General features: G+C 39.7%; 1 protein-coding gene and 1 non-coding gene across 3 annotated transcripts in view; both read left to right on the forward strand.

Moving 5' to 3' along the window:
- Positions 1-72, forward strand: trnad-guc (transfer RNA aspartic acid (anticodon GUC)). Its single transcript has one exon. It is a non-coding gene; the product is annotated as a tRNA-Asp (tRNA).
- A 1,001-nt stretch (positions 73-1,073) lies between these two features.
- Positions 1,074-13,006, forward strand: part of scara3 (scavenger receptor class A, member 3) — a 14,147-nt gene continuing 2,214 nt past the window's right edge. Inside the window, exons 1-7 of one of the 2 annotated variants that reach the window (XM_047150929.2) lie at positions 1,075-1,423; positions 6,266-6,398; positions 8,283-8,318; positions 8,655-8,699; positions 9,233-9,352; positions 10,913-10,993; positions 12,127-13,006. The exon at positions 12,127-13,006 is cut by the window's right edge and continues 161 nt beyond it. In XM_047150929.2, coding sequence (XP_047006885.1) covers positions 8,684-8,699; positions 9,233-9,352; positions 10,913-10,993; positions 12,127-13,006 — 1,097 coding nt within the window. In that variant the 5' untranslated portion in view covers positions 1,075-1,423; positions 6,266-6,398; positions 8,283-8,318; positions 8,655-8,683. Of the gene's footprint in view, positions 1,424-6,265; positions 6,399-8,282; positions 8,319-8,654; positions 8,700-9,232; positions 9,353-10,912; positions 10,994-12,126 lie in introns of both variants that reach the window. The other variant, XM_017456582.3, reaches the window with a different exon arrangement.

Here is a 13,006-nt window from a genome sequence, read left to right on the forward strand (position 1 = left end):
TCCTCGTTAGTATAGTGGACAGTATCTCCGCCTGTCACGCGGAAGACCGGGGTTCGATTCCCCGACGGGGAGAAGCAATTATTTTTAGGTCTATGGTGGCTCAACAGGTGCGAAGCTACCACTGCTCCAGGGGCATCATATCATGGCTGACCCTGTGCTCTGACCCTGACTTCCTAACAAGCTGGGGTATGTGAAGAAAGAATTTCACTGTGCTGTAATGTATATGTGACTAATAAAGGCTTCTTCTTCTTCTTCTAACTGGTGTCAAAAAATGTTGTTTAGATATTTGTCATCGATCTTCAGTCATTACCTACCGTCATGCCCTTTTTTCTGTGTAGTTCATCAGGAAATGCTGTTAAAAGAATTCACAGAATCTTTCCTGTTTACAATCCCCAAAAAATGTGGATTTAAGCCCCCATCTAAACCTAGCCTTAGCTTATTTCATTCGTGTGCGCCACCTTTATTTTTCCGCTCTCTGTCCAATTGTATCCTGATGGATCAGTAAAACACAAAAAACAACTGATCATAGAAATTCCTAGTCTTTTTTTCCATTCATTCAATGCTTAGGCTACACTAATCAATAAGCACACTTTTCCTGGTCAGGATCCAGAACACTGTGCACAAGCTGGGAAAATATCCTGGATGCCACTATTCACACACACATTTATACCTAGGGGCAATTTAAAAAAAAAAATGTATTAAGAGGCACCAATAAATAGACAAAATGCACATTTAATATATAAGGTTTAAATCATCTATAAGTATAAAGATATCATAAGGGAGTCCTTGTATTTTTTTTTGCAGGGGCACTTGACTGTAGAAAGTTCGAGAACCTCTGCACTAATCCATATGGCACAAATTCATTTCCACAGATACTGACTTGGAATGTGGAACACTGAGAAACAGCCAGATGGCAGAATCCGTGGTTTAAACCGATCTAAATTCCCATAAATGTGTCAGTGACGCAGAAACAGAAGACAAAGGTGCCTGTCCTTCCCTATCCAGACATTTGTTAGTAATTAGGCCAGCACAGGACTGGCCTGCAGGAACATATGCACTCTCTCTCTCTCTCTCTCTCTCTCTCTCCCCCACTTCATCTCTCCCTCCCCTTCCCTCTGTCCTTCTCTCACTGACAAACACACTCCGTTCTCTGTTGTGTCTCTCCAAACTGCACATGTTTCTTCTCTTCATGTTCTGGAGCGACTGCTACATATGCACACTTGCTTAAACATGTAGCACAACTAACTGCTCAAATCAGCAAGTGAGCTCCGATTACAATTAAGTGGACTTGTCTCTAAACAAGGACACTTATTTAAGACACGCATGCAGCTGTATACTTAAACAGACACTGGAGAGACCGTTCTCAAGACTACCTGCTCATCATCATTCCTTCTGAACCACCTTTACACAACTAATATGAAAGGTAAGAAGAAATTCTCCGGTAATTTTCTTCTTTTTTTCATGAATACAGGTATTAAATCAAAATTCCTTCACTCTGAAACTTTGAGGCGGTTTGCTGTAAAAACTGCACCTCTCACCCCTCTCAGTGTCCAGGGAAAATCAGCATTTGTTGATCTTGGATGTAAGACAGAGTCAGAGGGGTTTATATTAAACTTCCCCAGTCTCAGCACTTGCACAATTGCTTTTGCATTTCAAACAAACTCCTGCATAAACAGTACTGATTGTGTGATATTTAAGATTTTGGTATCCTGAGAAGATTTTTTTTATTTTTATGGAAATTAAGCTGAGTGATACCTTTTGAAGGCAGAGGCAGCATATGGAGAAGATTTGGTAAGCTGTTTTTATGGGGAAAGGGAGCAGGTAGGAGGTCTGTTTCTCTTTATTTGAGCTCGTATCCCAGAGAGCTATGGGAAAGGTGCGTGTCGGTGATCAGCAGACAGGCAGCAGGTGTGTGACCGGAGATCTGGATCACATTCTCCAGTCTGAGTATGACTAAAGACATACCAGGTCATGTGTATTGACAGGCATTGTAAGGTTGTATTAATTTGACTCAGTGCCCTGGTGTTAAAATTTGCAATACAGCTGCATTGCTTCAGAATAGTGTGAAAATTCGCTATGTATGAGCTTTCTTCAACACTACGTTTGTGTCTTCCACCATGCTTCTCTGTGCCTGTCAGTCCCATGAAGGAGGCATTGCCTCTGTGCCTGTAGATTCCAGTAAATGGGGTGTAGCCTCTGTGCTTGTCAGGTCAGTCAAAGAAATGTGACCTCTATACCAGTCAGTCCCGGTAAATGCTTTTTGCCTCTCAGTCCTGATGATGGAGGCATTGTCTCTGTGCCTATCAGTCCAATAAAGGAGGCGTGGCCTTTATTCCTGTCAGGTCCAGTAAATTCTTTGTGCCTGTCAGTCCAGAAGAAGGTGTGGCCTCTGTGCCTGTCAGTCCAAGTAAATATTTTGTGCCTGTTTACCCTGATAATGGAATTGTTTTCTCTATGCCCATCAGTCCAATAAAGGAAGTGTGGGCTTTATGCCTATAAGTCCCAGTAAATGCTTTGTGCCAGGCAGTCATGATGATGGAAATGTGGAGCCACACCCTCTGTGCCTATCAATCAAATGAAGGAGGCATGGCCTCTGTGCCCTCCAGTTGCAGTAAAGGAGTTCCCTGTAAGTTCTGTGCCTGTAAGTTTCATTATATGTGGTGTGGCCCCTGTGTCTGTAAATTCCAGTAAATGAGGCTTAGTCTCATTGTCTGTCAGTTCCAATAAATGCTTTCTCTGTCAGTTTTAATGACAGAGGTGTGGCCTCCTAGCCTGTCAGTCTTGTAAAGGAGATGTGGCCTTTATGTCTGTCAGTCCCAGTAAATGCTTTGTACCAGTCAGTCCTATCAAGGTGTGAAGGAGTTGCCTGAGTGCCTGTAAGTTTCAGTAAATGTGGTGTGACCCCTGTGCCTATAAATTCCAGTAAATGAAGCGTGGCCTCTATGTCTGTCAGTTTCAATAAATGCTTTGTCTGTCAGTTTTAATGATGGAGGTGTGGCCTCCTAGCCTGTCAATCCAATAAAGGAGGCATGGCCTCTTTTTCAGTCAAATAAAGGAGCCGTCGTCTCTATGTCATTCAGTCCATTGAAGGAGGTGTGGTCTCTATGCCTGCCAGTCCAATGATAGAGGTGCGGTCTATATGCCTGTCAGTTCAATGAAGGCAGTGTGGTTTCTGTGCCTGTCAGTCAGAGTAAATACTTTGTCCTTGTCAGTCCACTAAAGAAGATGTAATCTTTGGACCTTTCAGTCTCATTGACTGCGACCTTTGTGCCTGTAAGTTCTAATGTGTGTGTGCCTGTTAATCACAGTGAAGGAGGCGTGACCAATGAAGTCCAATGAAGGATATTGTACTTGTAGCTGTAACTTTGAACCTGTCAGTGTTAGTGAAAGAGGCATGTTTCTTTAAATCTAAGTGTTTGCACAATATTGTAGCATTTCCCTTGGATGCAGCTCAAAACCATATCATATTGAATAACTGGCCACTCAAAGTGCATTTGGGAAATAAGGACACCAAGTATACAGTAGCTCATGACTGAGAGTAATGAACAGCTGGCCAATTTGTATTATATACAAATAAAATAGAGCCAGAATGGCACTGGAAAAAGGACACAACTGTTGGAAATATCAACATTTCCATTAGACGTGTTATTACACTTAGTAATGCAGCCTGTTGTGCCACGACTCGTGAATTCTGAGCTATCAGAAAATCTGTCTTCTAAAGTGGTGAATTTCACAAGAGTGACCATTCATGTATCTTGTAAGGAGTCTGAAGGAACTACAGTCTGTGTTGAGATAATGCTATACATTTGAAACCATACCTTATTATCCAAATTGTAGTTTCTTCATATTAATATTCACATATGATGCATGCTTGAGGCATGTGAGTCAGTTCAACATTTTCAACCCCAGACCACAACACATGCATGCTTTAGTTCATTTCTCACTGTTTGAGGAAAATGCATACACACATTCCTTGCATTTCATTGCTTCATAACAGGACCACACGCTCCTAATAAAGTACTTCTGGAAGAGTTTGTTTGTTGACGAGGATCAAATGAGATGTCGTTGTGTGTTGAAAAAGGGCTTTATTGTGCATCTCTGGAATTTGGGTAAAATCATCGAGCACACTGAAATGAATGTACAATCATTTTGGTGGTTTTGGAAATTTGAAACAAACGTTGAAGATTAAGACTTAAGAATACACACCTCTGGAAATGTTCACCCTGATTGGTTGCATGAGAAAAAGATCAGCATAAACATCTGACACGCCACATGCTTTGTGTATCCGGGATCGTGACTGGTTTTATGTTCCTCGGCTGCGTTATTCAGAGTTTATAATAACAGCGTGCGACTGTACCGCATTCAAATATTAACTTTTTATCAAAACAGCATACATATACACTTTTATTTATTGAGAAGACAAGCATTCAAAAGCTGTGATTTGGGACGTAGTTCAGGAACACAAACCACTGAACAGCTCTGGACTGGAATATGAGAACATGCTGAGTTAGACAGCAGTGCTTAGGATTTTTAACCATTTAGTAATCCAGAAAGGGAGAAAATAAACAATCAGAAGGAAATTATTTGTTATTCCTTTGCCAGAAACTAGTTGAAAGACACGAGGCTTCTACTTGGCACAGAATACTGGCTCACAGTTGCAAAAAAAAAAAAAAGCCCCTTTCATCATCACAGTCTTGATTTCAATACAATCAGGCATCTCCAGAATTACTGTACAGAACAGATTCAGAGATTATATGTAATGACTATTTAGCACAGTGATTCATATGGATGTGGTTACTCACTCAGCACTGTTGAACTAAAAGTCCCGTGTGTTACAACATCACCACATCTAATACTCTTGTTTTTACAGGAAATGGGCAGTATGCTATTAAACATCTGGCCAAGTAGACAAATCACCTTTACTACTTCCCTCCACCTACATCTGAGAATGAAACTGCTTAGGGTTTGACATATTGATATACTGCATACCCACAGTTGTAACTAACTATTGAATTTCAACCAAGAGTTATGGGTGGAGCTCACTATTTTGTCCTGGGGCTTTTCTTTAAAAAAAAAAAAAAAATAAAAAATAAAAAGTTAACAAGCTCCCTGTAATGGTACCAGTCCTCTGACTTTGGCCTGCTGGAAAATGTTACATGGAACATTTCTGAAGGACATTTCGGTAATGTCATATATATTAAACACTTTGAGAAAACATTTAACAATATACATATTTGAGCCTGTCTTTGTCTTTCTATCATTTCTAGACATGCTTTGTACTATTTATTTGATACTGGACTGTTAAAGATAGTATGCAGTATCCAGTGGGGCGGCTGTGCTTCAGGTGGTAGAGTGGGTTGTCCACTAATCGTAGGGTTGGTGGTTCAATTCCCGACTTCACATGCCAAAGTGTCCTTGGGCAAGACACTGAACCCCAGGTTACTCCCGATGGCAAGTTAGCGCCTTGCATGGCAGCTCTTTGGATAAAAGTGCTATATAAGTGCAGACCATTTAAAGACTATTATAACATTTGAGTAGCTGGGTACTGGCCATCATTTTTCAAGTAGCAAAGTAAATGGTGTATTTTAATTTTATTAGATCCTTTCTCTCGATCAGGGTCTCAGTGGATCCAGAGAATCTGGGGAACACTGGGAATGAGGTGGGAATACATCCTGAATAGGACTCCGGTACACTGTCTCACACACACATTTAGGCTAAAGTGATAGGGTAATGTGATTAATATGGACACATGATGCATCCAAGATACGTGAAGCCAGACCCTGCATTTTTGCAAACTTCTGCTCACTCAAAGTCATAGGGAAGTTAAAAGCTCTTTGCCGAAAACACCAAATGCCCAATTCTGTATTCGTGAGCTCACCAACACTCTTCATTGGCTAATGACTCTCTGATCAACAGGAGCAAAAGAGGAAAGCAGTTCCTTCCACCCAGAGTAGATCTTCTGAATGGCTGCAGTGTTGTCTGGATTCAATCTTAGGATTTCCCAATTGCAGAGCGAAAAATAAACACAAGCAATTGTATTTGCTTTTCCATCCAAATAGAGCCCAAAATGTAAGATAATACATATACAACTCTCCACCATGAAGCATCATTGTATGTGCTAAACAATTACACAAACCATAAACATACGTTTCTGCACTATAAACTTGTTTAAGTCTTACATCAGAAGACAAACTGGATTTCAGTTGTATTCGGTTCCCTGCGGACTCATCACTCTTATTAAACCAAATTCTCCTTGTGTTCTCAGACTTCAGCAAACTCTCCATTTCCTGCAGTTTCCTGGACACCCGTTCCAAACATCCTGCCCCTGTCAGACATTCAGAAGTTGTTCTACTTTTGAAGGCTACTTCTGTTAGATGAGCCTCAGCGGTTTTTGGAAAGTAAGCTCCTGAACTTGTTTTTGGAGGGGATGGCCGCAAGCCAGACCAGAGGATCTCCTGAATTTTTCCTCTGTGTTGTTGGCAGCACTAATGGCAGTGGCTCAGGTTAGGTCTGTTGATCCCAGAGACACCTGCGTAGCCGTGCTTCGGTTGGAAAAAGTGCAGACAGATGGCATTCCTGCACATTTCTTGGTCTGTTGGTACAGTACTTCAGCTCCAATTGGCTCATACACTCAGGATAGATGATGCCCTTTAGCTGCCCTGCACACCAGCTTTAAAAAAAAAAAAGCACACTAGCTTACCATGTCCAGAAATAATGATATACATGGTATCTTGGGATTATCATGAGCACATGGACTCAAAGCTGCACACTTTAACTTCATTTAAAGAACCCATGAACTAAAAAAAAAAGCTCACATCTTGGGTGACTGATTCTGATTATATGGATTGTTGTTTAAGATAAGATTGTTAACATTGAGCAATGTTTAGTGGCAGAACCTGCATCCTTTGCTAGTAATATAGCCAACCTAGCTAATATTAGGGAAAACCAAAACACTCTGATTGATTGCTGTGGTATTTTATTTTATTATTTTTTTACAGGTTTATCTACTGTTAATTTACTCATTGAAAATGAAGACTTTGGTCCTGAAATTCCACTCGTATCTGTATACAAGTTAATTGAGCAGCTGCTAGCTATCCAGCTAGTTAAGTTAGCTTATTAGTGATATCTAGGGCAGCAGGAGGACATGGTTATGTTTCCAGATATCTTTTTTATGTATATTCATACATCCTGACATTACTGAAGGTAAAAGTTTAGGGCAGCTATAATTAGATCAGTCAGATATTTCACTTGTGCTAAGTTTGCGTTGGAAAAAAAACCAAAGAATATAGAGTAAAGAGGGGTATAGAGTGTTTTTGGTGTTAGACAAATGAAAAATTAGATGTATAGCAGAAAGACAAAAAGATAATCTAGAATTCTTCAAAGACTTAAAGCAAAAACATTAAATTGACTAAAGAATGAAGTGAATATATTTAGATTTAGCAATATATTTTGCTATCCTTCAACTCTGTTGTGAGCTCGAGTCAAACAAGCTCCACAAGTCCCTTCTTTAGCATCTGTTAATCGACCTTTGGCCCAACTCGCTCTGACTGACGCTGGTATAATTTACAGTGTGTTTGTGTAATGCACCAAGCGGAGCCATTCCTGTTAGAGCCTTCATCTTCATGCTGTTCGAGTTCAGTTATGCTATTCTTACTCTTGTTTTTTCTTCCTCCTCTCCCAAAAGAAGATATATTTTTCCTGAAGTACTGATTAAACCACACTCCTATCTCTGATTTCATGATTTTCATTTATTACTGCATAGTGTGTTAGGGTGCCAGATATGACCTCATGCTTAGAAACAAGCCCAAGTCACATGGTTTGTGTCATGAAGGGAAGCACTGGCAGTTTGTTTTTCTTTTCTTTTCTTTTTTTTTTTTTTTGGGGGGGGGGGGGGGGGGGGATTTATGGGTTCATGTTTCATACAACTGGTTTAAAAACATGATTTAAATGATTTATTATTCTGATATTATTCCACAGAGCAGTAGAATTCTCAGATCCGATTGGTCTGATTATTAAGTGGGTGTTCCAAAAGGACAATGTGTTGTTCATTAATAAATTAACAATTGTAAACGTTAGCAAATTGCTGTGGTGAATGAGGAATAAAACACGTCAAAATGTGTGGAAAGTATAGGAAAATAATCAGCTTCAGGTTGGTAACAGCAACTCCACTTAACTTCAGGTTGCATCACACCAATCTGTTGTTGATTTGTTTCCTATTATAACATGCTGCCAAGAGTTTTATTAACTAATAATCAAACACCCTCCAATTCCTTTTATTGCAGAAAGTTATTGTGCCTACGAGAACCATCTCTTCAAAGGTACTGTGAAGTTTTTCTCTCTTTCAATTCTTCTGTGATTTGCTCATTTATTAGTCATTTGGAATATATTACTCTGAATGGAATAAAAGGGAACAATTTGTTCTGTTTTTATTATTTAAAATGTTGAAAAAATAAATAAATCCAACACAACAGTCCACCCATTATAATCTGTGAGATTATAATGTCAGAGAGATAAGAGAGAGTTTTAATGTGCCACAAAGGAGTTTGCAGTATTGATATTAGGCAATTATATAATATGTTTTGCTATTCATCCATGCAACTGAGAAGCTCTTCCAATTGTGACTCATTTGTCTTTTGAATAATCTCTGTTCTCAGAGGAGGACCCGACCGGAGAGGAGGAGGAGATGCCTCCCTTCAGAGGTTAGACAAACATCCAGAATATTACACTACTGCTAACAGTTTGACAGATATGTAACTACATGCATGTGGCTGCTGTGTCAATATTCAAAACAAAACATGCTCTTACTAAGCATAAATGAATTAGAGGCCAAGAAAACAGAGGAGAAAATGTAGCATTAATGACATGATGATGAATATGATACTAAACTGAAAACTCTGACTTGTTTGTGAAATGTGCTGAGAGCATGCAATAACACAGCTTTTACAGTGTTGTTTATATCCCTACATCTGTTTCATACAATTCTCTGTGAAACTAGGAAATGATGTGTAAACTCTGAACATCTGGCACAGACTACATTGTTTGTTAAGTAGAAACGTAACTCCAAGTTATGTCGTCACTTGGAGAATTTTTTGAACACTAGACCTTTTGGACGTAGGTTGAAATTGCTATTAGTTTTTGTGGTTACTCTTATAATGGCACCACAAAGCTCTTTTAAATGAGATTATGGTTTGGCATAGGGAGCCGTGAACTCGAGACTTGTTTGTGTCCACAGGAAGAACCCGAGGAGGTTGTTTGAAATGCCAGCAGAGTCGTTCTCTCCAACTGGCGGTCAGAGTTCTCTATGGCATCTTCGCCTTAATAGTCATCGCTTTGGCAGTCCTGGTTTCTCTGGGTGAGCTAAAGCTATTCTGGTTAAGATGTGATTCATTCATTCACTCATCTTCAGTAACAGCTCCATCTTGGTCAGGGTTGTGGAGCCTATCCTGGGAACCCCGGGCACAAGATGTAAAGACATCCAAGTCCAGTCCATCTCAGAGCATCACACACACACACTCATTCACACATAGAGAGAATTTAGCATAGCCAATACACCTACCAGCATATTTTTTCAGAAGCGGGAGGAAACTGGAGAACCTGGAGGAAGTTCATATGGACATGGGATGAAACTCCACACACAGACAGGAACCCAAGCTCAGGCTGTAATGCTGCCTGATGCACTATGTATTTATATATGGATATGGAGATCATGGTTATTATGCAATCGATGAAGCTGTCAGTTTTGCTTACAAATAAACAAGACATTTGTCCATCATTAGTGATGATTAATATTAGATGAATAAAAATAGGCTGGTCTGCATTTGAAAGTCATTCATGTCTTGTGGAGTGTCTGGGTAAGCCATCACACTGTCCAATATGGATTCCATGAAATTAAATATCCTCATAAAGTTCATTTCCACATCTGGAACTTAAAAAGGCACTATGGTTACAAGTCTCATATCACCAATCAGTGCACCAAAGCTTCCCACTTTCAACACGCTTGAGTTCACTACACGCTCAGTTATATTGTAAAGCACAGCGGAGAACTGAAACCAAGGGGGTCTGACTAAAGAGCAGTGGAACTACCATATGATTAAGGAATCATATGAGTAGGTCATCTTACCTTACCTGTCAGCCACTGCTGGACCTACAGATGTTTCTCTCCAGATGTATCTCGGATTTCAAAGTAATCATGGGATTGCAGAGCAGTAAACCTATGCTTGCATATTTACAGATAACAACGGGACTGCAACCAATTCCAAAACATACTTGAGGCTCTGTGGTGGTTCTCACTTTTTACTGGAAGGATACAAAATCGACCTACAAATCCGTGGCCTAATGATCTGAAAACAAAAGAATTGGAAAACTCACGTTCCAACAATGTGATTTGCTGTTACTGCTCAAAGAAAAACAAGATCGTGTGAGGGCAGAAACTTTTGTACACATCTGTTTCACATTCCTTGGTTGCCCAAAAACAGAAAGCTTTCAGTTGCCTTCAAATAAGGTACATTGTTTCAAAGAGCAAGAAATGAATAAACTTTGTATTATGCAAAACATGGTAGGCGCCAGTTATACTGCAATCTATCATTATTAATCATTGTTTTATAACTATAGGGACTTTTCATCACCTTGTGGGAATAAAACAAGGTTAGATATGCATGTAGTCAGACTGCAAATTATCACAAGCTTCCTGCTATGCTGCATTTTACTCTGTGATTTTAGGTCTTATTGGAGAAAGCTTGAAAGGAATACCAGAACACTACTATTCTCATGAATAATCACACATTGTTTACTATTCAATTTAAAATGTTTGTCCATTCTTTTTATTCTCTCATTTCTGTCTTTGTGCCAGGTCTTTGAACATTTTCATTAATCACTGAACTCTGAAGTTAATCAGATTCATTTATATGGTCAGTTTTTAGGAAGGTTGACAGCTTATCTGAAGAGGAATCACTTTATCATATAAAGATGACCAAGGGCCAGGGGAGTACTCAAGGTAAGATTTTAACATTATCATACTCCTGAAAAAGGAATTTGCTGACGGTTGACAAATTAAAAGGGGAAAGAAAAGTGGCTCTGTTCTGCCGTTGGGGTTGTTCATTTATTTTGCTGGCATGGTTTCGGTATTTGGGCCAACTTGTTCTCTTAAGAGTTAAACGTCTCTACAAATCAGTACAAAGTTCTTCTGACAGGATCACCTTTATCCTATTATACTATAAATGAATCATTTCTATCCTAATTATAGTGCTCTCTTCCAGGTGCTCACTTCCACTGAATGAGGATGAAAAAAATTAGATCAAATCAAATCAAAATGGTTCTTGGTCACACACGCAATCATAGCACAGTGCATCATGCAGTGAAATGCTTTTTATGACTGTACTGTAAAACAGAATTTAACATGAAAACAGAATTTACTTACATAGAAAAAAAAATTTCATCCATCCATTTTCTACACCACTTATCCTACACAGGGTCGTGGGGGAGCCTGGAACCTATCTCAGGGAACTCGGGGTACAACGTAGGGCATACCCTGCACAGGGTGCCAACCCATTGCAGAAAATATATTTAAATAATAGATATAGAAGCTATGAAAGATAGATGGCAAAAACGGTTTGAACTGTATCTAGTATAAAGTGCAGATATATGTTGTCTGTGGTATATGTGAAAATGATGTTAATCATACACTATGGCCTTCACAGTCAACAGTTTTCAACCCAATTGTAAAATATAGACTTTGGAGCAAAGTTTTAGACAGCATTTTCACCACCATCATCAAAACACAAAATGAGAGAATATCTTTTAAAAGAATGGTAATTTGTTATCGATCTAGAAAACTGTAAGGCAAAAGCTATGTTTGTCTGGCTGAAGTGTTTTTCTAATCCTGTGACTTATCACACGTGACTCCTTTGGGATGGGTCAGCTGCTCTGAGAGTAATGAGTCAAGAAAAAGTCCTTGTTACATTATTGATGGCTTGAGAAGCAGCTGCAAACACAACAAATACTAATCATTTGGAGAGCTTTTTCTAAGTAGGGCAGTCATGTGTTTCTGTGGTATAACCATCCAAACCCTTGTGAAATGTAAATATAGTAAATATACAGAAATGTAAATATAGTATATGTTTTTTGCAGATCTCAGCACCATGAACTGTACAGAATGCTACAATGCCGTTCACTTCCGGGAAGAGATCACCAGGCTCAAGAAGGAATTTGAAGACCTCCAAAAGATGGTTGTAGGTCAAGAGCAGTTACTGGACCGGACCACTCAATCCCAAAACACTCTAACACAGTCCAATAACAGGATGATAAGAGATGTCCAGGCTTATGGGATTACTATTAAACGAATAAACCAATCTCTTGAGCAGTACATCAATCAGGTAAATGGATGGCAGGCTGTTATCAACGAGACTGATCAGGGCATGAAGACCTTGGTCCAAGACCAGTATGATTTTAAGGCTTCTGTGCAACAGGTCAACAGTACTGTCACACTTAGTGCCTTGTGGATAAATGCTCTTCAGAGGAAGGCAGAAGAAGAGGCATTGGTGTTACAGAAAATGACCAAAGACTGGCAGAACTACAGCAGAACGCTTAATGCAATCAAGTCCAATTCCAGCACCAATGTCCAAACAATGCGATCCATCCAGAGTGCCATCTCTGCCACACATCAGAGAATCAGCATCAGCTCAGATATGGTGCACGAGCTCACGTTACAGGTCATGAATCTGCAGATACAGCTGGACAACGTGTCTTCTTACATTGATGAGCATGAGGAGAACATGCATGACCACCAGTATCATGCCAAGTACTATGAAAACAGGACTGGGGAAAGGTTTGTGACACTGGACACAAGAATGAGTTCCATTGAACTGGAAATTGAGACCATTGCTTCCAGCATTAATGCAACAGTCAGCCATGTTCAGAGCATGTACAAGTACATCAACATGGAGAGCTCGTCTTGCCAGTCCAAGCTGGGCAGCCACACAGAGGATTTGCAGAATTTAAACAATACTAT

The sequence above is a fragment of the Ictalurus punctatus genome, chromosome 25 (genome assembly GCF_001660625.3).
Source record: "Ictalurus punctatus breed USDA103 chromosome 25, Coco_2.0, whole genome shotgun sequence".
NCBI classification, from domain to species: domain Eukaryota; kingdom Metazoa; phylum Chordata; class Actinopteri; order Siluriformes; family Ictaluridae; genus Ictalurus; species Ictalurus punctatus.